Below are 26,126 nucleotides of genomic sequence, written 5' to 3'. Positions count from 1 at the left end.
CCTTCTAAACTACACAGCTACTATGATAAGCTCCAGGATTGACTTATCAGGCTTGGCTGGCTGACTTTAAGGAGGCCTCCATGAGCCCTGCCTCCTTGTGGTCACACTTCTGTGTAATTCCTCCCTTTCTTGAGTGTAGGTAGGAGGTGCAACTTGTTTTTAATGAATGGAATGCAAAAAAGGTGACGCGAGGTACATGATTGCATTTATTTGATTAAGAGTGTAGTGCCCATCTTGCTAGTCTCTCTCTAATGCTGGTTCTGGATGAAGCCACTTGCCATGAATCCTACAGCCGTAAGGAAACAAATTCTGCCAACAACCTGAGAGTGCTTGGGAGCAGATCCCTTCCCTGTCAAGGCTACAATGAGCACCTGGCCAGACATGTTTTTCCAGCATCGAGATCCCAAGCAGGCTACCCAGCTAAGCCATGCCTAGACTTCTGACCCACAGACGTTGTGAGACAGTAAGTGTGCGTTGTTTTAGGCAGCTAAGTTTGTGGTAATTTGTTCTGCAGCAATAGAAAGCTAATGCCACTGCTCATATTTTCACTAAAGACTTTTCTTCTTGTAGACACTTTTACTTCTAAATATTCAAGTTAACATTTAGATCTCTTCTTCTAGCTATGGGCTGTTGAGGTTAAAATTAGTTACTCAAACTTTCTTACCGTTTGAGTAAAAATTAACCATGGTATTTTCCTCAATTTACACAATATTAATATTAGTACACTAACGCCAGGTAGGCCGAGGCAGGAGAATCATTTGAGATTAGAAACTCTAGATCGGCGTGGGCAACATAGCAACACCTTGGCTCTACAAAAAATTTAAAAAAATACTAGCCAGGAGTGGTGGCGTGCATCTGTAGTCCTAGCTACTCAGGAGGTTGAGGTGGGAGGATCACTTGAACACAAGTGTTGGAGGTAACAGTGAGCTATGATCATACCACTGCCTCCAGACTGGGTGACAGAGACCCTGTCTCTAAAGAAAAAAAAATTAGCACAGTAAAAGAGATGGTACTAAATTAGCAGAGGCTTCTTTTATTTACACAGACATCTTCAACCCCACATAGGCAAGGACACTGTATGTTGTGGCATACAGGTTTCTCTCCAACTAGACGGAGCTCTTAGAAGTTAGTGTCCTTTGGCTCCCCTCCAGGCCTTACACACACTGGATATTCAATAACTATGGAATTAAAACTGCAATCGCCTTTAAGCTTATTAGTGGGATCTGGTTTCACTGTGGGTGGCACTTCTACTTTAATGCAATGATCAAAAACATTAAGATCTATGACAGGGTGGATACTGGGACAATGAGCATGACGATGTCATTGTTGCCAAGCCAAATTTTACAAGAGGCAAAGGAAAGCAAACGGTAACTAGAATGCAGAGGTTCTTCATCATCATCTTCAATCAGCTGTCACAGAATTTCCCACTATCGAACCCCCCTTACAATTCTTACTTCTCCCCACCCCTCCAGGTACCTGAAATAGAAAAAAAAGGAAAAATTCTCCCTGAGAGATTTCTGCCTCCTCCTTTTTTCTTTTCAGTAGCAACCTCAACTGTTGACAGAGGTTCCTTAGGATTCAAAGAACAATTTTGAAGCTGAAAACAGAATAGTCTGTTTTTGAATAAATCCTAAAATATTTTCATTTCACACCCTTGTTCCATGACGAAAAAATTTACATAGAGATGAATATGTTTTGTTCAGGCAGTGTGCAATAATAAAGTTTAGGCCAAATTAGGTTTATAATTAGAAGATAAATGCTGGTTTGGTACTATATTTAGGGATAAAATGAACCCATATCCACATATGTACTTATAGACACTATAGCACAAAACTAGCTGGCATCCAGTGTTTCTTGACTTTGGCTGAATCTCTGTTCCCCAGAACAGACTGTAAGTTCCAAAAGGTGGGGACCATGTTTTGGTCAGCTTTGGATTTCTCCAACACATTGCACAGTGTTCATGCAAAGAGCCACTCACAGAAATTGTCGAATTCACTTAAATAAGAAAACAATTTTGGCTGGGTACAGTGGCTCATGCCTGTAATCCCAGCATTTTGGGAGGCTGAGGTGGGAGGATGGCTTGAACCCAGGAGTTTGAGATCAGCTTGGACAACACAGTGAGTCCCCATCTCTATGAAAAACCTTTTAAAAATTAGCCGGGTGTGGTGGCACACTGCCTGTAGTCCTAGCTACTCTGGAGGCTGAGGTGGGAGGATCACTTGAGTCTGGGAAGTCAAGGCTGCAGTGAACTGAAATCATGCCACTGTATTCCAGCTTGGGCGACAGAGCAAGACCCTGTCTCAAAAACAACAACAACAACAATAATGCAATTTTTATAAAATAGTTGATGACGCTTGCTAAGGTGGCAGTAGACCTGAACCTGGATGTTCAAACAATGCCATTCTTACCCGTTTTGGAGTGAAACAGTGAAAGGGGAAGGACAAAGAATTAAACCAAATTAAACTAAAATCTCCAAGTCTACAGTAAAAAAGAACTGCAACAGGTTTAGTCAGTGAAATTTTTTTTCTTTCCCCGAGATGGAGTCTCGTCCTGTTGCCCAGGCTGGAGTGCAGTGGCACCATCTCAGCTCACCCCAACCTCCACCTCCCATGTTCAAGCGATTCTCCTGCCTCAGCCTCCCGAGTATCTGGGATTACAGGCATGTGCCACCACACCCGGCTAATTTTGTATTTTCAGTAGAGACGGGGTTTCTCCATGTTGGTCAGGCTGGTCTCGAACTCCTGACCTCAGGTGATCTGCCCACCTTGGTCTCCCAAAGTGCTGGGATTACTGGCGTGAGCCACTGTGCCCGGCCTGAAAATGGTTTTTAAAACATATTTTAATGAAAACACTTTCTCACCATCTTTAAATAAAAACAATTTACATTTTCCAATCGGAAGCTGCTGGGGCACTAGGACTCATGTGTTTTCTGCTCCACAGGTTTCAGATGCCACTGCACTACTAACTCCCCAGTGCTTTTGAGGCACGTGTTAGACATGTTCTCCTCTGTTGGAAGTCCTTGTGGCAACTTCAAGGGCTGGATTCTGTGACATAAGAAAATGTGTTTAGATAGGAGGAATATGTTGTAGTGTTCTGTATCACTGCAGGATAACTACAGTTAACAATAACACACAGTTTCAAACAGCTAGAAGGAGGATGTTGAATGTTCCCAACATGAAGAAATGATAAATGTCTGAGATGACGGATATGGATATGCCAGTTGCCTTGATCGGATCACTATAACTTTATATATATTGAAACATCACTATGTACCCCATAAATACGTACAATTATTACGTGTCAATTAAAAAGAACAAAATTTTAGTTTTTTAAAAAGTTTTTTTCAGAACATTAACAAAAAAGAAAGAAAAATGCATTTAGAATTACACTATGCAATACATTTTAAAAAGAGAAGAAACAACAAACCTTATTAAATGCTTAACCACCTTCAATTTTGAATTCACAGAAGGGATATTCTTGTGAACTTGAGGGGTATGCGACTGTGAACAACAACAACAAAGCAATGTTATCAACCAACCTGAAGAGCAGATTGTTCCATGTTTCAGTACAATGTTAAACTGAGGGCTCATTCTAAGCCAAATTTACAAATAAATTACCCTAAGCAATACGCAATAAATAATAAATATACACCTCAAAGTTTTAAAAGTATAAAATTTAAAGCAAATGTAAACAACACTAAAGATGATTAAAATAATTGCATACTTTTTCTAATCCAAGCATCTTTATTATATCTTTTTCCCAATATGGACGTCTTCTTGTACTTTTTATTCTGGTAACAATATGCAGTTTATGAGGGTTCTGTGGATCTCCACCATATTTTTCATGATCTTCAGGTGAGGCCTGAAACACCTAGAAAGGAAATAATTATAAATGGTAAATTTCCAGCTTACACAGTTTCTATATACCTCCCATTTTTTCTTAAAAGACACACACACATACATAACTACATAATTATCTCATCCTTAATCATCACGTAATCCTCAACCTCAAATTGAACATTTCTATCAGTCTGATTACTCAGAGAGATGGAGTTTAACCTGTAGAACAAAGTAGGAGCAACCAATGACACTAAATAATTTAAATGCCAGGAGACTCTGTAAGCCCTGCTATGAGCTGGGCACTGGGCTGCATCCTCTTCCCTCCCTATTCTCAGGTGAAGAGCTGACTGTCAGGTGGGAAAACAAACATGTAAATTACAAGTGAAAATAAAACATAAATACTATAAAAACATTCTACAAAGTATTACGAGAATACAGGCAAATGACTAATAAATTCTGCTTATGAGGGATCAGAAACAGCTCCACAGAGCTAATATTTGAATTAATTATCTAAGAATCAAAAGGTTCTAAGAAGTTATCCCACAGAAACACTCCTCTAAGTGCACAAAATGTACCGAATAAGGATGTGTATTCTAACGCTATTTGTAATACTGAAAAATTTTAAGGCAACCCATGTTCCTCACTAGGATAACTATATTATGATGTACCCATTCTAAATAAAATGATTAATAACAAAACTAAGCAAAATGATGCAAATACACAAATTCTTTTTTTTTGAGATGGAGCCTTGCCTTGCTCTGTTGCCCAGGCTGGAGTGCAATGGCACGATCTCGGCTCACTGCAACCTCCGCCCCCGAGGTTCAAGCAATTCTCTTGCCTCAGCCTCATGAGTAGCTGGGATTATAGGTGTGCACCACCATGCCCAGCTAATTTTTGTATTTTTAGTAGAGACGGGGGTCTCACCATGTTGGCCAGGCTGGTCTTGAACTCCTGACCTCAAGTGATCCACTTGCCTCAGCCTCCCAAAGTGCTGGGATTACGGGCATGAACCACCGTGCCCAGTGCAAATACACAAATTCCGATGTATCCTATAGGATACAATACTACCATTAAAATGAATGAGGTTTACTATCTTTGCAGGTCTTCACATTGAATGATGGCCATAATATATTCTTGAGCCAAAAACCAAAAAGAAATATCCATACAATTATGTGTTGTAAGCTGTTACGTGCATCATCCGTACCAAATACATGAGTGTGCATATGTGATATATTCTATAAATACTGTTTCTAAGACTCATATAAAATATATATAAAGGTCTCAAAGACATTAGATCAAGAGTCATACCTCTGGGGAATCAGATTGAGAAAAAAAATTGACCCCAAAAAGATGGTATCTTAATAAAAAAGAGTATTATTCAATGATTAAAAATAGTTTTGTAGAAATGTATATAGTGTAAAAGCATTCCTATTTCTCCACAGCCTCGCCAGCATCTATTGTTTCTTGACTTTTTAATAATTGCCACTCTGACTGGCGTGAGATAATATCTCATTGTGGTTTTGATTTGCATTTCTGTAATGATCAGTGATGATGAACTTTTTTTCATATGTTTGTTGGCCACATAAATGTCTTCTTTTGAGAAGTGTCTGTGCATTTCCTTTGCCCACTTTTTGATGGGGTTATTTTTTTTTTCTTGTAAATTTAAGTTCCTTGTAGATTCTGGATATTAGCCCTTTGTCAGATGGGTAGATTGCAAAATTCTTCTCCCATTCTGTAGGTTGCCTGTTCACTCTGATGGTGAGCTTCTTTTGCTGTGCAGAAGCTCTTCAGTTTAATTAGATCCCATTTGTCAATTTTGGCTTTTGTTGCCACTGCTTTTGGTGTTTTAGTCATGAAGTCTTTGCCCATGCCTGTGTCCTGAATGGTATTGCCTAGGTTTTCTTCTAAGGTTTTTATGGTTTTACACTATTGGTGGCAATGTAAATTAGTTCAACCATTGTGGAAGACAGTGTGGCGATTCCTCAAGGATCTAGAACCAGAAATACCATTGGACTCAGCAATCCCATTACTGGGTATATACCCAAAGGAATATAAATCATTCTACTATAAAGACATATGCACATGTATGTTTATTGAAGCAGTACTTACAATAGCAAAGACATGGAACCAACTCAAATGCCCATCAATGATAGACTGGATAAAGAAAACGTGGTACATATACACCAAGGAATACTATGGAGCCATAAAAAAGAATGAGATCGGCCGGGCACGGTGGCTCACGCCTGTAATTCCAGCACTTTGGGAGGCTGAAGTAGGTGGATCACGAGGTCAGGAGATCGAGACCATCCTGGCTAACACGATGAAACCCCGTCTCTACTAAAAATACAAAAAATTAGCCAGGCATGATGGTGGGCGCCTGTAGTCCCAGCTATTCGGGAGGCTGAGGCAGGAGAATGGCGTGAACCCGGGAGGCAGAGGTTGCAGTGAGTGAGATTGCGCCATTGCACTCCAATCTGGGCGACAGAGTGAGACTCTGTCTCAAAAAAAAAAAAAAAAAAAAAAAAGGAATGAGATCATGTGCTTTGCAGGGACATGGATGAAGGTGGAAGCCATCATCCTCAGCAGACTAATACAGGAACAGAAAACCAAACGCTGCATGTCCTCACTCATAAGTGGGAGCTGAACGATGAGAACACATGGGGAGTCAGGGGCAAAGGGAGGGAGAGCATTAGGACAAATACCTAACGCATGTGGGGCTTAAAACCTAGATGACAGGTTGACGGGTGCGGCAAACCACACGGCACATGTGTACCTATGTAACAAACCTGCACGTTCAGCACATGTATACCGGAACTTAAAAAAAAAAAAAGAAATGTATACAGTGAGAGGTTCGTATTATATTACTAGACAGAGAGAGCAGCTAGAGAAGCATTGATTGATATGAGATGAATCACATCTTAAAACATACAACACAGATTGAACTCCTTATTCTACTCTTTCCTTCTCATTACTGCACTTGAGTAGTCTAAAAGAAAAAAATAAAACATACAACAGAGAAGGATGTGGAAGGAGCTGGCAGCAGTTATCTCTGGGTGGGTAAGATTAAGAGTATTTTTTGGTGAGTTTTGTTTGTTTATATTTTTCTAGGGATTTTGAAGAGATTAGAACGAGAAGGATGGTGGAGATCAGAGGAAGGGGTAGGTGCACTAAAAAAAGGTGAGAATATTTAAAAGAACAGTATGAAAAAGCACAAAATATTTTGGAAAGGCAAGTGGTTCAGGGTGACTAATATAGAAAAAAGCATGAAAAGCAATGCAGGGGACGAAGTTAAACTATGTGCAACCATGTTGAGCCTTTAGAAATTACTGCTGGGGTTACAGAGTTAATGAGGGTTAGAACCAATAGGCCCATGTTTTTAAGAGATTTGGAAAGAAAACTCTTACCTGAGAATAAAACTAACTGGGGATAGAGCCTGATACAAGGAAACCCAGTTAGGAGGCACTTACGACCATGGTTAAAGAGCTTGAACTACATATAGTAGCTATAACAGAAAAAGGACTGATAGGGGAACTCTGGGCAGTAAGATAGATGGATTTGTGTTGGGTGAAGAAGAGGGAGGCTAAGCTTGATTCAGATGTCTCCAGTCTGGGAAATGAGATAGAGGATGGCAGCATTAACTGACACAACTAATACAAGAGAGGCACCTTGTTTTTTGTTTGGTTGTTTGGAGGGAAAGTAAGATGAGTTGAATTTTGGATATGAACTTGAAATACCTATAAGTTATCCAAGTAGCAATGTCTAGAAACCAGCTGAGAATACAGGAGAACACAGGAATAAGTTCAGAAGATAGGCAGGGCCGGGCGCGGTGGCTCACACCTACAATCCCAGCACTTTGGGAGACTGAGGGGGGTGGATCATGAGGTCAGGAGATCAAGACCATCCTGGCCAACATGGTGAAACCCTATCTCTACTAAAAATACAAAAATTAGCTGGGCGTGGTGGCGCGTGCCTGTAATCCCAGCTACTCAGGAGGCTGAGGCAGGAGAACTGCTTGAACCTGGGAGGTGGAGGTTGCAGTGAGCCGAGATCACACCACTGCACTCCAGCCTGAAGACAGTGAGACTCTGTCTCTAGAAAAACAAACAAACAGTCAGAGACTATTTTCCCGAGGTTTAAAGGTTTTCACATTTATCACAGCTGATGATCGAAACCACTGCCTTGCACATTTATTTTAAGTTCCAGGGCACAAGTGTAAGATGTGCAGGTTTGTTACATAGGTAAATATGTACCATGGCAATCTGCTGCACTATTTGCTGCACTTATCATTCCATCACCTAGGTATGAAGCACAGCATGCATTAGCTATTTTTCCTGATGCTCTCCCTCTACTCGCCCCCAACAGGCCCCAGTGTATTATTCCCCTGCCTGTGTCTAGCCTTGCATATTTTAAATAAATGCCAACATTTGTATCTATCCTTCCAGAAATACAGAGTAAGAAACATGGAAAGATATAAGACAATATAGTTGTGGAAAGGATAGCAGTGGAAAGACAACGACTCGAAAAATAAAACAGATTTTTTTATTTTGTTTTGAGACAAGGTCTCACTCTGTTGCTGAGGCTGAAGTGCACTGATCCGATCATGGCTCACTACACCCCTGACCTCCTGGGCTAAAGTGATCCCCTCATCTCAGCCTCCTGAGTGGTTGGGACTACAGGCATGCACCACCACACCTAGCTAATTTTAAAATTTTTTGTAGACATGGAGTCTCACTATGTTGCCCAGGCTGGTCTTGAATTCCTGGACTCAAGCGATCCTCCTGCCTCAGCCTCCCAAAATGCTAGGAATATAGGTGTGAGCCATTGTACCTGGACGAGATTTCTGATAAAAGAACACCAAGCACATTAAAGGTATCAAAGTAGTCAATGGTAATACTGTTTTATCTTTTAAGAAAAATCAATGGGGAATGGTAGTCACCAAAAGCTAGGGAGAGGGGAAAATGGGGGAGTTACTATTATTATTAATTTTTGAGACAGGATCTTGCTCTGTTGCCCAGGCTGGAGTGCAGTGGCACAATTATAGGTCATTGTAGCCTTAACCTCCTGAGATTAAGCAATCCTCCCCGCTCAGCCTCCTGAGTAGCTAGGACTACAGGTGTGTACCGCAACACCCATCTCATTTTTTTTTTTTTTTGTAGAGACTGGGTCTCCTTATGTTGCTTAGGTCAGCAGTTATTATTTAGTGGATATAGAGTTTCAGTTTTGCAAGATGAAAAGAGTTCTGGAGATGGATGGTTGTGATAGTTGCACAACAGTGTCAATGTACTTAATGCCATTGAGTAGCACACTTAAAAGTGGTTAAGATGGTAAATGTTATATGTATATTTTACCACAACAAAAAATATTAGGAACCCCTCGCCCAAAACAAATAAACAAAAAACCCAGGCTTTACAAAGCTAAATATAGTCTTTAACATACAATCCAGCAATTATGCTCTTAGGTATTTAACTGATGAGTTGGAAATTTATGTCCACCCAAAAATCTATACATGAATGGTTATAGCAGCTTTGTTCATTACTGTCCAAAACTGGAAGCAACCAAGATGTTTTTCCACAGGCGAATGCACAAACTGTATACGTCCATGTAATGGAATATTATTCAGCAATAAAAATAAGCTAGCAAGCCACAAAAAGACATGGAGGAACCTTACGGGTAAATTGCTAAGAGAAAGAATCCAGTTTGAAAGGGCTGTATACCATATGATTTCAGTTACATTACATTCTAGAAAAGGCAAAACTATGGAGATAATAAAAAGATCAGTGGTTGCCAGGGGTTGGGAGTTGGGAAGGATAAACAGGTGAACCACAGGTGATACTTAGGGCAGTGAAACTATTCTGTATGATACTGTAACAGTGGATACATGACATTACGCATTTGTCAAAACCCATAGAACTTCACAACGTGAAGAGTGAACGCTAGTGTAAACCATGGTATTTAGTTAATAATACTGTGTCCCGTTGGTTCATCAGTTATAGAGGACACAGTGTATGCTGCGGGGAGGGAACATATAGGAACTCCCCATACTTCCCAATCAATGTTTCTGCAAACCTAAAACTGCTCTAAGAAATAAAGACTACTAATTAAAACACACACAAAAACAGGCCGGGCACCTGTAATCCCAGCACTTTGGGAGGCCAAGGCGGGTAGATCACTCAAGATCAGGAGTGCAAGACCAGCCTGGGCAACATGATGAAACTCCATCTCTACTAAAAATATAAAAATTAGCTGGGTGTAGTGGCACGGGCCTGTGGTCCCAGATACTCTGGAGGCTGAGGCACAAGAACTGTTTGAACCCAGGAGACAGTAGTTGCAGCCAGCTGAGATTGCGCCATTGTGCCCCAGCCTGGGCAACAAAGCAAAACTCTCTTAAAAAAAAAAATTAAAACAAAAAATCAATGGTGGGCTTAGTCAGTATTATCTAAAAGAATGATAGGCACACATAAATCAAATAGAAAAAGCTGAAAGATCCAAAGTAGCAATGATCGATATGGAAAGTGAGAATGAAGAGTGACACAGTGAGAGCCTGAGCAGGAAGACCTACTGCTTTCTCAGGACAATGGTGATACCAACACACATACACAAACCATAAGCAGGAATAAGTAGACTGAAATGATAAAAACCCACTACTGTGAAGGCCAGTGACACAGGTGACAGAACAGTTTTGTTTTTAATAATCACCATTTATGTAAATCCCACTATGCTTTAAACTCTGTACCCCCACCTACATCCACATATAATTTAACATAAAATCTTTCAATATTACAAAAATAGGTACCACTTAAAACATATTTTTTAGAACAACACTAACATTAAAAAAAAAATCAAACTTTGTTCTTACTTTATCTGGAATTCTTGATTTGGTGAATTTGTGACGAATCCAATCTGTACCAATGAGAGACTCCACACCTTTTGTCACCGTCTAAAATACGATATAAATCATTTGTGTTTTAGAATTCTGTCTAGTACAGAAATCCATACCCACCAATCTTTAGGTAACAGAAGTCTGCTCCAACCTACCCTGTAATTATTAAAGGTGTATCTTAGCACCCTAGCTGAGCGAATGCATCCCATCTAAGCACTAACACAATACAAAGGTAAAAGCGCATAAATATACTTTTAGACCATGGATTGGTAACTGTTTTCTGTAAAGGACCAGATAGTAAACATTTCCAGCTCTAGAGCTATGTAGTCTCCATTGCCAAAACTCAGCTTGGCCATTATAAGGGTAAAAGCAGTCGGACAATATGCAAACAAACAGGTGTGGCTATTTTTCTTTTCCTTTCTTTTTTCTTTTTTTTTGTTTGAGATGGAGTCTTGCTCTGTGGTCCAGGCTGGAGTGCAGTGGCGTGATCTCGGCTCACTGCAACCTCTACTTCCTGGGTTCACGCCATTCTCCTGTCTCAGCCTCCCGAGTAGCTGGGACTACAGGTGCCTGCCACCACGCCCGGCTAATTTTTTTTTGTATTTTTAGTAGAGACAGGTTTTCGCCGTGTTAGCCAGGACGGTCGTGATCTCCTGACCTCATGATCCGCCCACTTCGGCCTCCCAAAGTGCTGGCATTATAAGCGTGAGCCACCGCACCTGGCTGGCTGTAGGTAGTTTTCAATAAAACTGTTATTTACAAAAATAGGTGGCAGGCTGAATTTGGCCTAGAGGCCATAGCTTAGCAACTCTTGCTCTAGAGAATGTGCAGTAATTCACATTTAACAAGACAATATAAACGAAATCCAAAATGAGTTTCCAGTTTCCTTTCTAGTTCTAACAATGTCATCATTCCTAGTTCCTATCCCTTGTTCCTGCTCTACATCCCTCCAATCCCACTTCTCTCAGGCTACTGAAGAATAAGGATTCACTGCCGACCTTTCATACCAGGACACTGCCGTGGGAATGGGCAACAGTCATTCCCATCACTCCCTCCTAGCATTTCCTGCATTGCAGAGATGGCATAAACCACTAGAAGGCAGGCAGTGGGCTGAGTTCTGCTGCCTACCAGCTGTGAGACATGAGACACTTACTCCCTCAGAGGGTCAGTTTCCTCAGCTCTGAAAAGGAAATCATACTGACCTCCCAGGATTAATCTGAGGTTAAGGTAATATATATAAAGCCCCTTACATTGTTGTCATCTGCAGCCAGGAGCAACTCAATAGGCTCATCTAGGCTCTGGCCCTTAGGAGCAGATGAGGCCGCACCACTGCACTTTCTAAAGGCAAGCCTAGAAGGAGATACAGGAAAATACTAACACTGATGGTCTCCTAGAGATTATTTCTCTTCCTTCTGATTTTCCATATTTTTCTAATGTTGTATTATTGAAAATGTACTTCCATAATCTAAGGGGAAAAAAAACCTAAAACTTTAAGATTAAGACAGACCAAGGGGAATCAATGACGGCCATTTTTTATTGGCATGTTTTCCAGAAAAAGATCTTGAGTCTAGATCTTTAGGGATAAAACAGCAGATAAACCATAAATAAACAAGATTAACTCTCAATATCCAAAAAATATCAAAAAGGAACTGGGGAAAGCACTTAACTTTGGGTGGCTGGGGCGGGTGGATCACAAGGTCAGGAGTTAGAGACCAGCCTGGCCAATATGGTGAAACCCCCGAGTATATGAAAAATACAACAATTAGCCAGAAGTAGTGGCAGACACCTGTAGTCCCAGGTACTCAGGAGGCTAAGGCAGGAGAATTGCTTGAACCCGGGAGGTGGAGACTACAGTGAGCCCAGATAGCACCACGGCACTCCAGCCTGGGCGACAGAGTGAGATTCTCTGTCTCAAAAAAAAAAAAAAAAAAAAAAAAAAAAGAACTTAACTTGCCTTGGAATGATTAAAAAAAAAAAAATTCATAAGGGATAGAAAAAGACAAATTCTTGAAAAGAAACACTTACCTGTAGTCCGCCCGGGGGCCTCTGAACTACTAAGCGCAAAATCCCAGCCATAAGTGCAGTGACTGCTTTCTTTAGAGGCTGTGGGAAGTAGGAAGTAGACCCATGAGTCAACTATGTCCTGGAAATGAACAGGTTTCCCCTTCTCTAGCATTAAAAAACTAAGCAGCAAATTAATTGTAAACTTGACTTAAGTTTAACAGTAAAACATATTGGTTATTTTAATACAATAAGGGCATGAATTAATTTATACATATTTTATTCAACCACAGGTAGTAATTATACACATTAACCACACCCCATTTTCATCAAATGAGTCAGACCTAGATTGATTCCACAAAACTACTATCATTCAAAGTGTCTTCTTCAACAATGAAGGCAGATAAAGAATACTTTGCCACAGAATCACAGAAAATTAAAGAGCCTGAAGGGACTGGAGAAATCTCAACTCCTATTAGAACTGACTGCCCACATCCTTACTTTATGAATGAGGATCATGAATTCCAGAAAGTTCAATGATTTATCCAAGTGCATCCAGTTATCAATAAAGTATGTGGTCTGGAATCCCATTCTCCTAATTTCTAGGCGAGTGCATTTTCACTAAACCGTAACACCTTTCTGTTAAAAAGTAGAATTTGTTTTTGCTGATTTGTATTTTTTTTTTTAACTATTTTCAACGCACACGCATTGCTTCTATAACCTAAAAAGGTCATATTTATTTAATTAGACACAAAACAACTGTAGTCTACTGACTTATACTGAAAGCAGAAAGATTAAGTTCATGAACTACATGTATATGTCGGACAGGTTACTTAATTCGTGCGTTACAATTTTTCTCCCAGAAAAGAAAGAAATAGTCGTCTTGCAAATGAGTTATTCTACAAAGCACCTAAAACAGTACATGGCATGTGGGAAGCCCTCAATAAATGGTAGCTTTTATTATTATTAAATTATTACAAAGCCAATAAGAATGCTCTTAAAAGTATTCTTAAAAGCAGTCCCCAACCTTTTTGGTACTGGACCAGTTTCATGGAAGATAAGTTTTCCATGGATAGGGAGAAGTGGCAGGGAAGGTTTCAGGATGAAACTGTTCATCTCAGATTATCAGGCATTAGATTCTCACAAGGAGCATGCAACCTAGATCCATTGCATGCACAGTTCACAATAGCGTTCACACTCCTATGAGAATCTAATGCTGGACTGCTCTGACAGGAGGCGGAGCTCAGGTGGTAATGCTCACTCAAACGCAGCTCACCTCCTGCTGTGCCACCTGGTTCCTAACTGGCCAGCAAATGGTCTGGATCTGAGGCCTGGGGTTTGGAGACTTCTGCTCCAACACACTAACATAGGTTAAGTGTTGTAATTCAGTGTCCCGCAGATTCTAGTTCATTCAAGTTCTGCACGTCTTTCCTGTGATGTGGATAAAGCAATGGAACTGTGAGAATCAATGCAAGACGTCTCCTGAAAAGAGCCAGACCTCAGAAACATTCCTCAGCAACTGAACCTGTCTAATGCTAAATTATTTTACCAGACTTCCTCGTATCAAGGTTAGGTATTACTCCAACATATTTAGCTTCACACTTTATAAAAAATCTTTCTGATCACTTAGATCTCAACAAAATCCTAAGTGGACTTCTGCTTCCATTCCAATTCCCCTAATATCTTTTTTGTATATCAGCAATAAATCATCTCATTAAATCTTAGATCATATTGCTCTGCTCAAAAATGTTCCAGAGGGCCAGGATTCTCACTGTCGAAGTGGGAAGTTACACATAAGCAAGAGCGGAAGGCTACAATGATCCTTACACACCTTATAATGTGTAGCTTAATATAGATATTGGGGGATTAGAAATAATAGATATGCATACACACATGGGTTGGCTCTGTCAGCTGAGAGGACTTACAGCAATAGCATTCAGTGGCAACGAGCACGCTGGGTGCCCAGATCTTGGCTGCATTCTTTAATAAAAGGAACCAGTGCTCCTTTGAGAAATGGCTGATTATGTCTGGAGCACTTTGTAATGCCAGAAAGGAACTACTGGAAAAAACATAATGACGGGGTATGTCAAAGGGACACTGGAGTCAATTGTAGCCAAAGCTGGAACAATTTCAGCAACAAAATAAGTAACGAAGTATTACTGGCTTAGAACCCAAACCAAAATAAATAAATAAATAAATAAACAACCCTAAGTTCATACTAATATAAATAAGTGAATAAGTTAATGAGAAAGACCAAATATCCCATTCAGAAGAATTCCAAATAATTCTTCCCTCTCCTGGAATGATCCTGATACTTACATGGCTAATTTCCTTATCTTTTTTAATTTTTGGCTCAAATCTCACCTTTTCAATGAGGTCTACCCAGATCACATCATTTGACATTTTAACCCATACCCCAGCTGTCAACACTCCCAATTCCTCTCTTTTCTTTCTATTGTGCGTATCTTCTAACGTAACTTAATTATCTGTTAGGTTTGTTGTTTGGTGCATATCCATTCAACAGCATGCTAATTCCATAGGAAACGGGTTTTTAGATTTTGTTGTTTTGGGTCTGTTATATTCACAGAAGTATCCCAAGCATCTATGTAAAGTGGTATCTGCCCTATAGCAGGCACACAATATATTTTTTTGCAGAATAACTGAAATTTAAGTATGTACAGACTTCTGAAGGTGTGATAGTCAAAAGTTACAAGTTTTTAGAGATAAGAGTCTCCCTAAGTTCCTGGTATTGAACTCAGCCTCAAGCAATCCTCAATTTTCCCAGTAATTGGAGCTAGGTGTCACCACGTTTGACTCAATGAATACATTTATTTTATTTTATTTTTTTGAGACGGAGTCTCGCTCTGTCGCCCAGGCTGGAGGGCAGTGGCGCCATCTCGGCTCACTGCAAGCTCCGCCTCCAGGTTCACGCCATTCTCCTGCCTCAGCCTTCTGAGTAGCTGGGACCATAGGCGCCCGCCATCGCGCCCGGCTAGTTTTTTGTATTTTTAGTAGAGACGGGGTTTCACCGTGTTAGCCAGGATGGTCTCGATCTCCTGACCTCGTGGTCCTCCCACCTTGGCCTCCAAAAGTGCTGAGATTACAGGCGTGAGCCACCTCGCCTGGCAAGGAATACGTTTTAATAAAGTAAAAGTTACTGTCTCCTACTGTAAAATAGGAAAATACCAGGCATCACAGAAGTATGATCCCATTTCTATTTTTTTAAATGTCTGTGAAAGTGTCTATTTACAGAAAAATTCTGGAAGGTTGTCAGAAAAGCGTTAATATACGCCTGGGGGTATGAAAAAAAGTGTTTTTCCTCCCCCACACCGACCGATAGTTCTTTTGTCTTTTTACAATGACCATGCGTGCAACAGGAACGTTAAAAAGCGATTTCTTTTTCTAAACCGTCAATGTATATAATTATTAAAGGGGGAAAACACTTCTGAAATGTAAAACATAGAATCACTCTTGCAGAGATACCGGAGATCTCTGAAGGCTGGAAGCGTGTCTCTTCTGTGAACTCCTAGAGCCTAACAAGCAGTAGGCAGCCTTCATTACTGCCTCTTGGCAAAAACGGCAGAACAAACAGCTTTTGGTAGGTCTCGATCAAAATGGTAACAAATCAATTTTAATAAAATGGCAAATATTCTAACTGCCAACTCTGGGATGTTTGCATTATAAAATGAAGCAATACAAAAATAAAGACAATTTTCTATCTTCATTTAAAAAAAAAAAAAAGCAACCCTAATCCCCAATGACAACCCTAAATTATCAATAAAGCACAGAAAACGCTGCCAGGGTTCCCTTTTCCAAGCTGTCCAGCCTCGGCGGCTCCGTCCTTGAGCTCCAGAGCCTGGGCCCAAAAAGCCGCGTGGCCCTGGATCCCGCGAACTGGGAAAAGGGGGGATCCTGCAGGCCAATGGCCTTACGGGAGCCAATGTGACGGGATCTGGCGCAGACCCATTTAGGCTGCCGTAACCTGCCAACTCAGAACGCATTAGGCAAAATCAATTAGGATCTGCAGAGGGCTCCCGGATACACCTTGCGAAGAAGGCCGCACTCTCGGCCACTCATTCCCCACTCACCAGCACCCGCTAAACGTTCAACCTGAACTTTTCCACCGAAGGGAAGCGGAACAGAGGAAGAGCTACCAAGTGCCACACTCAAAGCCTGCCGTCGCAGTGAGCGCGACCTGCACCCTAGGGCATTTTTGTTCCGACGAAATCCCTCCCCGTCAGGCAAGTCCCTAGAAAGAGAGCGCAGGCGCCTGGGTGTCACATGACCGCTTCCCGGAAGCGCAGCAGACCCGCTTCACTTCAGCCTGGGTTGAGGTGGAGGAGAATTCCCGGAATTATGGCGAAGTCCTGGCTGGGGCAGGATCCTCAGAGCACAGCTGCAGCCACTGTGCTCAAGCGGGCGGTAGAACTGGATTCGGAGTCGCGGTATCCGCAGGCTCTGGTGTGTTACCAAGAGGGAATTGATCTGCTCCTGCAGGTTCTGAAAGGTGAGCAATGAGGCAAGGCGGGGAGGACCTGAGGAAAAGGAACTGGTTCCTGCTGTGTCTGGGGTGAAGTGAATGAGTTAAAAACGATTCTTCCACACCACGAAGAAGCAGTTAAATACAGAAGGTGGGATATTCTACAGGACAACCGGGCCGCTTTCCTTTAGATCTTTAGTAGATTGATATCATCTAGAAAAGGTGGGGAGGCTACTAGTCTAGATTTTAAAAGACTTAAGAGATATAACCCAGTGTAATATATAAGCTTTGAGAGGACCTGGGTTTGTACGAACTTTGAAAGACATTTTTGGATCTAGTAGAAAAGTTTGAATGTAGATTGGGTGACATTAAAATTATTCTCTTAGGCAATATGATTTTTTTTTCCCGAAAACTATCCTAAATTTTTAGAGATGCAGACCAAAGTGTTTTAGAAAGAGATGCTATGATGTCTTAATTTTCCTTAAGCAAAAATTTTTTAAAAATCGAAGCTCTATTTGAGCAAAAATGCTAATTTAAAAAATCTAGGTGATGGGTAATAAGGGTGTTTATTATACGATTATTTTTAATTTTCTGTTTAAACATTTGCATTTAAAGCAAGCCAAAGTAAAATTATGTAGCGGCAGAAGAAAAGTTTTTCTTAAACGGATGAAGTGCGGTGTGAGAAATGCCCAGGGTTGTGGAGGGGACAGTGAGACTTTTCCTATTACTTAGTTATTCAATGTTGAGAAATACCCAAATATTCCTTAACACCCAGCACAACCCTGGCTCACAGTAGACACTTACTATTTATGTATTAAATTGATAAGATCAACTCCTGCTCCCCAACCCACTGACACTACCGGTCTGAACTAAGCTTTCTAGTTTAAGCTTCTTATAATTAAAGTGTTACCGAAGCTTTGAGGCAGCAGAGGGAAGCCCTTCATGGTTTGGTGCTTTGGTCAGAACTATAAACTCTACCTTGCCTGGGGCATTATTTGATGATAATGATGACAGTGACAACAGCACTAAGCGTAGCTATCACGTTTCAGTGCTGAGTGCCAGGCATTGCAGAGAACATTAAAAGTATGATCTCGTTTCATCTGTACCAATTGCCCTATCAAGTAGGAGTTGATGGTGTTCTCGCTTTACAGCATAAAAAATATTGTTCGCTTTCAAGTTCTGCCACTAGGAGGTGGTAGAGTCACAGTCAGAGCCCAGGGCCTGTGTATACTGAATCCCAGAAGAGAGACGGTGTACTGTGTTGGTCAGGTGGAACACTGCTCAAGTTTTGGCTGCACCAGGAATCTGAAGCGGGAGAATCACAGTTCTTCTCTAGTGTGCTTCACTGATCCCGTAGAGGTTACATGTAACATGACACAGATGGGTTAAGACCAAAATGCAAATAGCGCTAATACAGGCAATAAGTGCCAGGAGAGAGATATCTATAGATAGGCACAATGAGGATTTCCACAGTTAAAGGTCATGGGAGGGTGGAAAGGTAGAGGTGGAGTTTGATTGGGGCTTTGGAGGAAAAAGAATTTCAGAAGTCAGAAATTCATCTAAGAGTCTTCAAATTCCTGTGCTGTCTTACCAAATAAGTAGTTTGGTTGAGCACGTGTCTGAAGAGGAAGAGTGAGAAGTTAAGTTTAAAGGTAGATAGGGGCTTGGATCACATTGTGAATGCCTTGACTACCAGGAGATTCTAACTCATTCCACAGGCAAGGAGAAACCATTTAAGGTTTTTACAAAGGAGTAACATAATTGGAGTTGCATTTCAGGGCTTGTCTCTTTCAGGAATGTGCTCTTTTCTCACAGATACTTATTTGCATGGCACACTCTCTCCTATTTCAGGCCTTTACACAAATATCACCTTCTTTGTGAGGCTTTCCCAGACCTCCAGTGTAAAATTATAACCCCATCCCAGCACTCCCTGTCCTCCATTATTTTATTTGATAGCACTTACCTCAATCTAATATACATGTTTTACCAACTTATTTTTATTGTTCTCTTTCTTCCTACTGGAACAATAGAGGAGAATTGTGTCTGTTGTATTAACTGCTGTATCCACAGCACTTAGAACAGTGCCTGGCATGTCGTTAGTTCTCAATAAATATTTCTTGAATAAAGGACTGAATATGGCAAGAATGTAAAGTAGATATTAACCTGTAGAGACTGAAGTTAAGCAGACCAATTAAGGAGCTCCTGCTGGAATCAAAATAAGAGGTGAGTATAGCCATTATAGAAAACAGTATGGAGATTCCTCAAAAAATTAAAAAGAGAACTACCATATGATCCATCAATCCCATTACTGGGTATACATCCAAAGGAAATGAAATCATTACGTTGAAGAGATATTTGTACTCCCATGTTTACTGCAGCACTATTCATAATAGCCAAGATAGGGAATCAATCCAAGTGTCTATCAGCAGATGAATAGATAAAGAAAATGTGGTACATATATACAGTGGAGTACTGTTCAGCCATAAAAATTGAAATCCTGTCATTTGTGACATGGACAAACTTGTAGGAAATTGTTAAGTGAAATTAGCCAGACACAGAAGGACAAATACCACATGATCTCACTCATATGTGGAATCTGAAAAAGTTGATGTAGAAGTAGAGAGTAGAATAGTGGTTACCAGAAGCTGGGAAGGGCAGGGGGTAGGAGGAGTGGGGAGAGGTTGGTCAAAGGGTACAAAATTACAGTTAGATGCCAGGCACAGTGGCTCATGCCTGTAATCCCAGTACTTTGGGAGGCCGAGGTGGGCAGATCACTTGAGGTCAGGAGTTCGAGACCAGCCTCACCAACACGGTGAAACCCTGTCTCTCTTAAAAAAAAAAAAATACAGTTAAATAAGAGGAATAAATTCCGGTGTCTTATTACACAATAGGGTGACTATAGTTAATAATGTGTTGCATGTTTCAACATAGCTAGAATGAAGGATTTTCAAAGTTCTTACCACAAAGAAACTAAATATTTGAGATGACAGATAGGCTAATTACCCTGATTTGATCATTACCTTTACCAAGTGGTCAAAGTTAATATCATCAGTAGTAAGACACATAAACATCACGTACCCACTGAGCAAGGTACATCACTTCTGTGATTGTCTTGCCAAAAAATGCATAAACCAAGTCTAATCATGAGCAAACATCAGACCGTCCAAAACAAGAGACATTCTGCAAAAATAACTGACCGATGTTATTCCTAAATGTCAAGGTCATAGAAGGCAGAGAAAGATTAAGGAACTAACACAGATTGGAGGAGACTAAGGACACATAACTAAATGCAATATGGGATCCGGACCAGAAAACACTTTCCTTAGTGGAAAAATTGGTGAAATTCAAATAAGGTTTGTAGATGAGTTCACAGTATTGTTTCGGCGTTAATTTCCTAGCTCTGATATTTGTAGTATGGCTTGTAATATGTTAACATTAGGAGAATCCAGGGGAAGGAGCTATCTGTACCATTTTTGCAACTTTTCTGTAAATATAAAATTAACTCAAAATGTTTTTTAAAATGAGAGATTAAAATGAAATTATTGGCTGGGCACTGTGGCTCACGCCTGTAATCCCAGCACTTTAGAAGGCCAAGGCGGGCGGATCACCTGAGGTCAGGAGTCGGAGACCAGCCTGACCAAAACATGGTGAAACCCCATCTCTACTAAAAATACAAAAACTAGACAGGCATGGTGGTGGGTGTCTGTAGTCCCAGCTACTCAGGAGACTAAGAGGAGAATTGCTTGAACCGGGAGGTGGAGGCTGCAGACAGCCGAGATCGTCCCACTGCACTGCAGCCTGGGCGACAGAACGAGACTCCGTCTCAAAATAAACAAAAAATGAAATTATTATGGAAAATATAAGCGATGTTGAAAGGAAAGAAGGGAAGGAACAAGAAGTGATTTGTTGACTGATTTGGGAGGATGGGTGCTTGGAGTAAAACTTTATGATCATGTATATTCAAAAATAACATTTTTGTGGTAGCTGGAAAAATGTGCATTATATAATGGGGAGGTCTGGAAGAGTAGCTGGTTTTGTGGAAGATAAATATTTTTTGCTATCTTTTAATTATGCAAAAACTTCAAACTTGTGGGTAATTAGGATAAAATAGTGCTCAGACATGAGTTTGACACGTAATGAGCCACCTTTCATCCCACCAGATTTGGTGTCCTAGAGATGAGACGTAGTGTCAATCGTTCCCACTCCCAAATCAAGCTGCATCCCACGTTTCGTGTAAATATGAAGGTCTTGGATGTTCAAGCCAAATTTGAGCTTATCATGTGTATTTGAGGACTGAGGCAAATCATACTAAAGGATAGGATATTTGTAGAAAACTGGAGAAACTGAAAACAATGCCCAAATTAAATAGAAAAATTGTTTTGATACTTGCTAAGATATATATTTTTAAATTTGTAGGTACCAAAGATAATACTAAGAGATGTAATCTCAGAGAAAAAATTTCCAAATACATGGACAGAGCGGAAAACATAAAGCAGCACTTGGAGCAAGAAAAAGAAGGTAAAGAGGCTGTTTTAGAAAACACATCCGTAAACGACTACGATCGTCCATTCACCCAGTGTTCCTGGCTCCTGCCCTTTGGAGCTCTGTGTGGTCTGGACCAGTTGTCCCTGGGAGCTTACAGGATTTAATCTGCATTTCCACTCCCATATAGGAGTTGTTCTTAATTGTTTGGTTTTTTTTTTTAGTTGGGGGTGGGAGTGTCAGATATCCCTTTGACCTTTGAACATCTGATGAAAGCTACACATACTGGAGAAGGTTACGTGCCATTTTAAAGGGGTTCACAAATCCCTATGAAGCTTATGTGTGGACCCTATGTTAAGAAATACTACAGAGGAATACCAAATGTAAATTGTGTATTTTATTTATATTTCCCTTTATGAAATGACCAAAATCATGAAAGAAGCTAAAGAAACTCCTGGGATTTCCCTCAGATTTTGTTGTGAATCAAAACACCTCAGGAGTTAAGCATTCCTAATGATTAGAGGTCAGGTAGGTATTGTTCCCCATTGATCATTAGTTCCCTGCTCCTAAGCATCCAGTTTACAAATGTCTGTAAATGGCCATTTCCACCCTTACCTGAGTGCATACTTGCTGCTTTCTGTAGCCAAAGGTACTGCTGCCCTGCAAAGCCAGTGCCCCCAGGCCCCAGCTTTTCTTCCTCTCTATGCTTTCTACACCACCTTCCCCATCTCTTCCTACTATTCTGTATCAGTACATACCCTGGGGATCCCCCACCGATCTCCTTTGTTCAGTACGAATAAAATTGTGTTTCCTTCACCCCAATTTGAAATTTAGAATGGAATTTTACTCCAAAACATTGATGAAATATAGTACCTTCAGCATTGTGGTTTTGAGTACATGGGATTAAATTAACCTCCGTGTGGCTATCTTGGCTTAAAAAACGAGGCATAGTTGTCAACATTATCTCTGTGGAAATATTTGGAACAGAATCCAAACTACTGATTTTTAAACAAAGTGTAAAGTATAATTTAGGGGCTACCATATAATTTAGGGACTAGCATTAGGGGTCATTTTTTTTTTTTTTTTTTTTTTTGAGACAGAGTCTCGCTCTGTCGCCCAGGCTGGAGTGCAGCGGCACGATCTCGGCTCACTGCAACCTCTGCCTCCTGGGTTCAAGCAATTCTTCTGTCTCAGCCTCCCGAGTAGCTGGGACTACAGGCACCCACCACCACGCCTGGCTCATTTTTGTATTTTTAGTAGAGTCGAGGTTTTGCCATATTGATCAGGCTGGTCTCTAACTCCTGACCTCAGGTGATCCTCCCACCTCGGCCTCCCAAAGTGCTGAGTTTACAAGTGTGAGCCACTGCGCCCAGCCAGGGGTCATATTTTTTTAAAACCTTAAAGGTTTCTGATAACTTTTCAATGTTCATTTTGAATTAACAAAAGCAATAGATCTATCTAATTGATCCTGTGACATCCCCATCTTTAGCTTGGGTTATTAAGAAGTATTGTAAATTTCTGTTTAAAACTCTACACGTGCCAAGAAAGACTTCAAAGCTCCATATTATACTGTATTCATGTTTTTTCTTTTTTCTTTTTTTTTCAGGCAGAGTCTTGCTCTGTTGCCTAGGCTGGAGTGCAGTGGTGCGATCTCAGCTCACTGTAACCTCCAACTCCTGGGTTCAAGTGATTCTCCTGCCTCAGCCTCCCAAGTAGTTGGGACTACAGGTGCCTGACATCATGCCTGGCTACTTTTTATAATTTTAGTAGAGGCGGGGTTTCACCATGTTGGCCAGGCTGGTCTCGAACTCCTGACCTCAAATGATCTACCTACCTCGGCTTCCCAAAATGCTGGAATTACAGGTGTGAGCCACCGCGCCCTGCCCTGCATTCGTGTTTAATACTCACTTTAGTTATTAGATTACAAGACATAAAAAGACAAGTCTGAAGAGAAGAACCACAGAGCCACTGAGTTATAGTATGTGGTGCTACCCATGGTAACAGGAAGTTATTGGATACCTTTATACATACACTACTCCCTTCAGCAAACTGCCTGGTCTATAGGATCCGGCTGAAGGAGCTGTTCCAGGAACCCTCTGGATTTTCCCCCTTGCCTAGCCTCTGTGAAGGCAGAAATCACTAATGTAATGGTTTGCCTTAAATACGTTTGTGTGTGTAACATCCTGCAATGTGTATGATATTTAGTAGGCATTCAATAAGTATTTGCTGAATGAATAAGTGAAAAAAATTAATGTGTATCTGATGCTGATTAATCACTATATATAAAATATAAAATGTGTAAAAAAAATGGTCACTGGTTTTACTGTTGAAGCCTGTGTTTTATAGATGGAAAATATCACAAGCAAATTAAAATAGAAGAGAATGCAACGGGTTTCAGTTACGAGTCACTTTTTCGCGAATATCTTAATGAGACAGTTACAGAAGTTTGGATAGAAGATCCTTATATTAGACATACTCATCAGGTATGTGAATGTACTAAAATATAATGAAATACTATATTCAACGTACTAAGTTAGTAATAATCCATTCTAATGTCTTTTAGCTGTATAACTTTCTTCGATTTTGTGAGCTGCTTATTAAGAGGCCATGTAAAGTAAAAACTATTCACCTTCTCACCTCTCTGGATGAAGTAGGTACCTGAAAGCACTTACTCTTTCTTATTTCTTTATTCAGTTACAAGATGTAGTCCCGTCAAGGAAAACACAGATGCAGTGCTTCAGCTAGATTTATTTCCTTGGGAATTAACTTGTTATCTAACAGTATGCACAGCATGTCATGAAAAATGTTACTGATTTTAGGATGCTGATTTTGTATTTGGCCACTTTGCTAAATGCGCTTATTCAAATAGTTTGTTAGTTTAGTCTCTTGGATATTCCAGGAGGCAATCACACTGTCTGTACTATGGACAATTTTGTTTCTTTACCAATTATTATATCTGGGGGTTGGTAGCATGATGTGGTAGTGGGCATCTCTATCTTGATTTTGACTTAAAATAGGAATGCTTCTAAATAATTATGACTTCTACGATTGATTTCAAAAGAAGTCAGCTCCACCTGGATGACTAAAACTCTTCCAAACTACATTTAAGGAGACAGGATGGAGTTATGTCCACATTAGAAAAGAAAATTATTTTGATAAAAACAATTGCTCTTTAAACTACCTCACGTTGTTTAGTTGCTTCTTTGAGATAGTAGGCATTGAAACGAGTATAGAACATTTCCATCTTAATCCACCTATGATATAGATTGTATAGCTTAGGGATAGTTTAAGATAACAATAATAACTGAGGCAGATAATCGTAGTTTTGCAATTAACAGGGCACTGAGCAAGTGCAGCAAAGTAGGGGCCTGCAAGAAATAGAAGAGTCACTCAGGAGCCATGGAGTGCTGCTGGAAGTGCGGTACTCTTCTTCAATACATGACCGAGAAATTAGGTCAGTCTACAATAATGTTGTAATTTTCATGCAGTCCATATATACTTAAAAAATTTTTTGAATGTTTTATATAATTGCATATATTTAATATTTATTTATAAATATTTAAAATTCAACAAAAACTCCATTTAGTAATTTTTCACTTCTGAGAAGGAAAAAAACACTTGGCTTACTTTTGGACAAAGTAAGCCAAGTGTTTTGTGTGTGAGTTTACTATTTCCTAATGGAGTAATATTTACATATTCTGTGTCATAGAGAAAAAGAGAATACTTTTCTGTCTACTCCACTGTATATATAGTGTTATGATAGTAGGATAATTTATTTTCTAGTGAACTTAATATTTACTTACTGTGGCTTTACTTCTTATGGGTTATTAAATTATTCTAGTAGGCATGACAATTTGCTGAGTCTATAAGAAAACAGAATATGCGGTTATTTTAGTGATATCTTCCTTTTGTTTAGCACAGTGGTTATATGTTTATAGCAAGGGCACTCAGTTTTAATAAAAACTTAATCACAAACTAAATATGCAAAACAGATGAAAATGCAGCTGCTGTAGTTAAAGCAGAGGTCAGGGCCCTGGGCTCCTCCTGCACATTCCCCACCTCTAGGTAGGGGAACTCTTGAAACACCACCAGTTGCCCTGAATACACTTTGCCACCACTTGTTAGTAGAACACGAAAAAGTTTTATCAACAAGCTGAAATTCAAGGTTAAACTATCAGATAATTAAATCAATTGATTGTTTCTATGACTGTTTTCATTGTGGACACAGCTCATAACGAACCCCAGGTTTGATTCAACTCAAGCCACTGGAGGAAGTGGTTTGCTTTGTTAGGGGGAAATTTTGCTGACACTTAATGCACTACAGCTTTATTAATAGTCTGACTTTAGTGTCTTGAATATAATACTATATACTAATTTCAACAGGTTCAACAATGGATGGATGATTAAGATTGGAAGGGGACTTGATTATTTTAAGAAACCACAG

General features: G+C 40.2%; 2 protein-coding genes across 6 annotated transcripts in view; one reads left to right on the top strand and one right to left on the bottom strand.

The window, feature by feature from the left end:
- The window catches only part of MITD1 (microtubule interacting and trafficking domain containing 1), a 977,552-nt gene that overhangs the window by 951,139 nt on the left and 287 nt on the right, over nt 1-26,126 (top strand). The window contains exons 2-7 of one of the 2 annotated variants that reach the window (XM_050755142.1): nt 17,008-17,227; nt 21,617-21,718; nt 24,029-24,165; nt 24,246-24,332; nt 25,021-25,136; nt 26,066-26,126. In XM_050755142.1, coding sequence (XP_050611099.1) covers nt 17,077-17,227; nt 21,617-21,718; nt 24,029-24,165; nt 24,246-24,332; nt 25,021-25,136; nt 26,066-26,126 — 654 coding nt within the window. In that variant the 5' untranslated portion in view covers nt 17,008-17,076. Of the gene's footprint in view, nt 1-16,930; nt 17,228-21,616; nt 21,719-24,028; nt 24,166-24,245; nt 24,333-25,020; nt 25,137-26,065 lie in introns of those variants that run through there. The other variant, XM_050755141.1, reaches the window with a different exon arrangement.
- Nucleotides 1,013-26,126, bottom strand: part of MRPL30 (mitochondrial ribosomal protein L30) — a 39,482-nt gene continuing 14,368 nt past the window's right edge. Inside the window, exons 1-7 of one of the 4 annotated variants that reach the window (XM_050755172.1) lie at nt 16,809-16,860; nt 13,997-14,151; nt 12,745-12,822; nt 10,696-10,776; nt 3,724-3,870; nt 3,427-3,500; nt 1,013-3,044 (exon numbers count right to left, since the gene is read on the bottom strand). In XM_050755172.1, the coding sequence (XP_050611129.1) occupies nt 2,912-3,044; nt 3,427-3,500; nt 3,724-3,870; nt 10,696-10,776; nt 12,745-12,795 (486 nt within the window). In that variant the 5' untranslated portion in view covers nt 12,796-12,822; nt 13,997-14,151; nt 16,809-16,860 and the 3' untranslated portion in view covers nt 1,013-2,911. Of the gene's footprint in view, nt 3,045-3,426; nt 3,501-3,723; nt 3,871-10,695; nt 10,777-12,744; nt 12,823-13,996; nt 14,152-16,808; nt 16,915-25,485; nt 25,506-26,126 lie in introns of those variants that run through there. The other 3 variants (XM_050755173.1, XM_050755171.1, XM_050755174.1) reach the window with 3 other exon arrangements.

The sequence above is a fragment of the Macaca thibetana genome, chromosome 13 (genome assembly GCF_024542745.1).
Source record: "Macaca thibetana thibetana isolate TM-01 chromosome 13, ASM2454274v1, whole genome shotgun sequence".
NCBI classification, from domain to species: domain Eukaryota; kingdom Metazoa; phylum Chordata; class Mammalia; order Primates; family Cercopithecidae; genus Macaca; species Macaca thibetana.
Note: the sequence above shows the minus strand (reverse complement) of the source record. Positions and strands in the feature narration are given on the sequence as shown.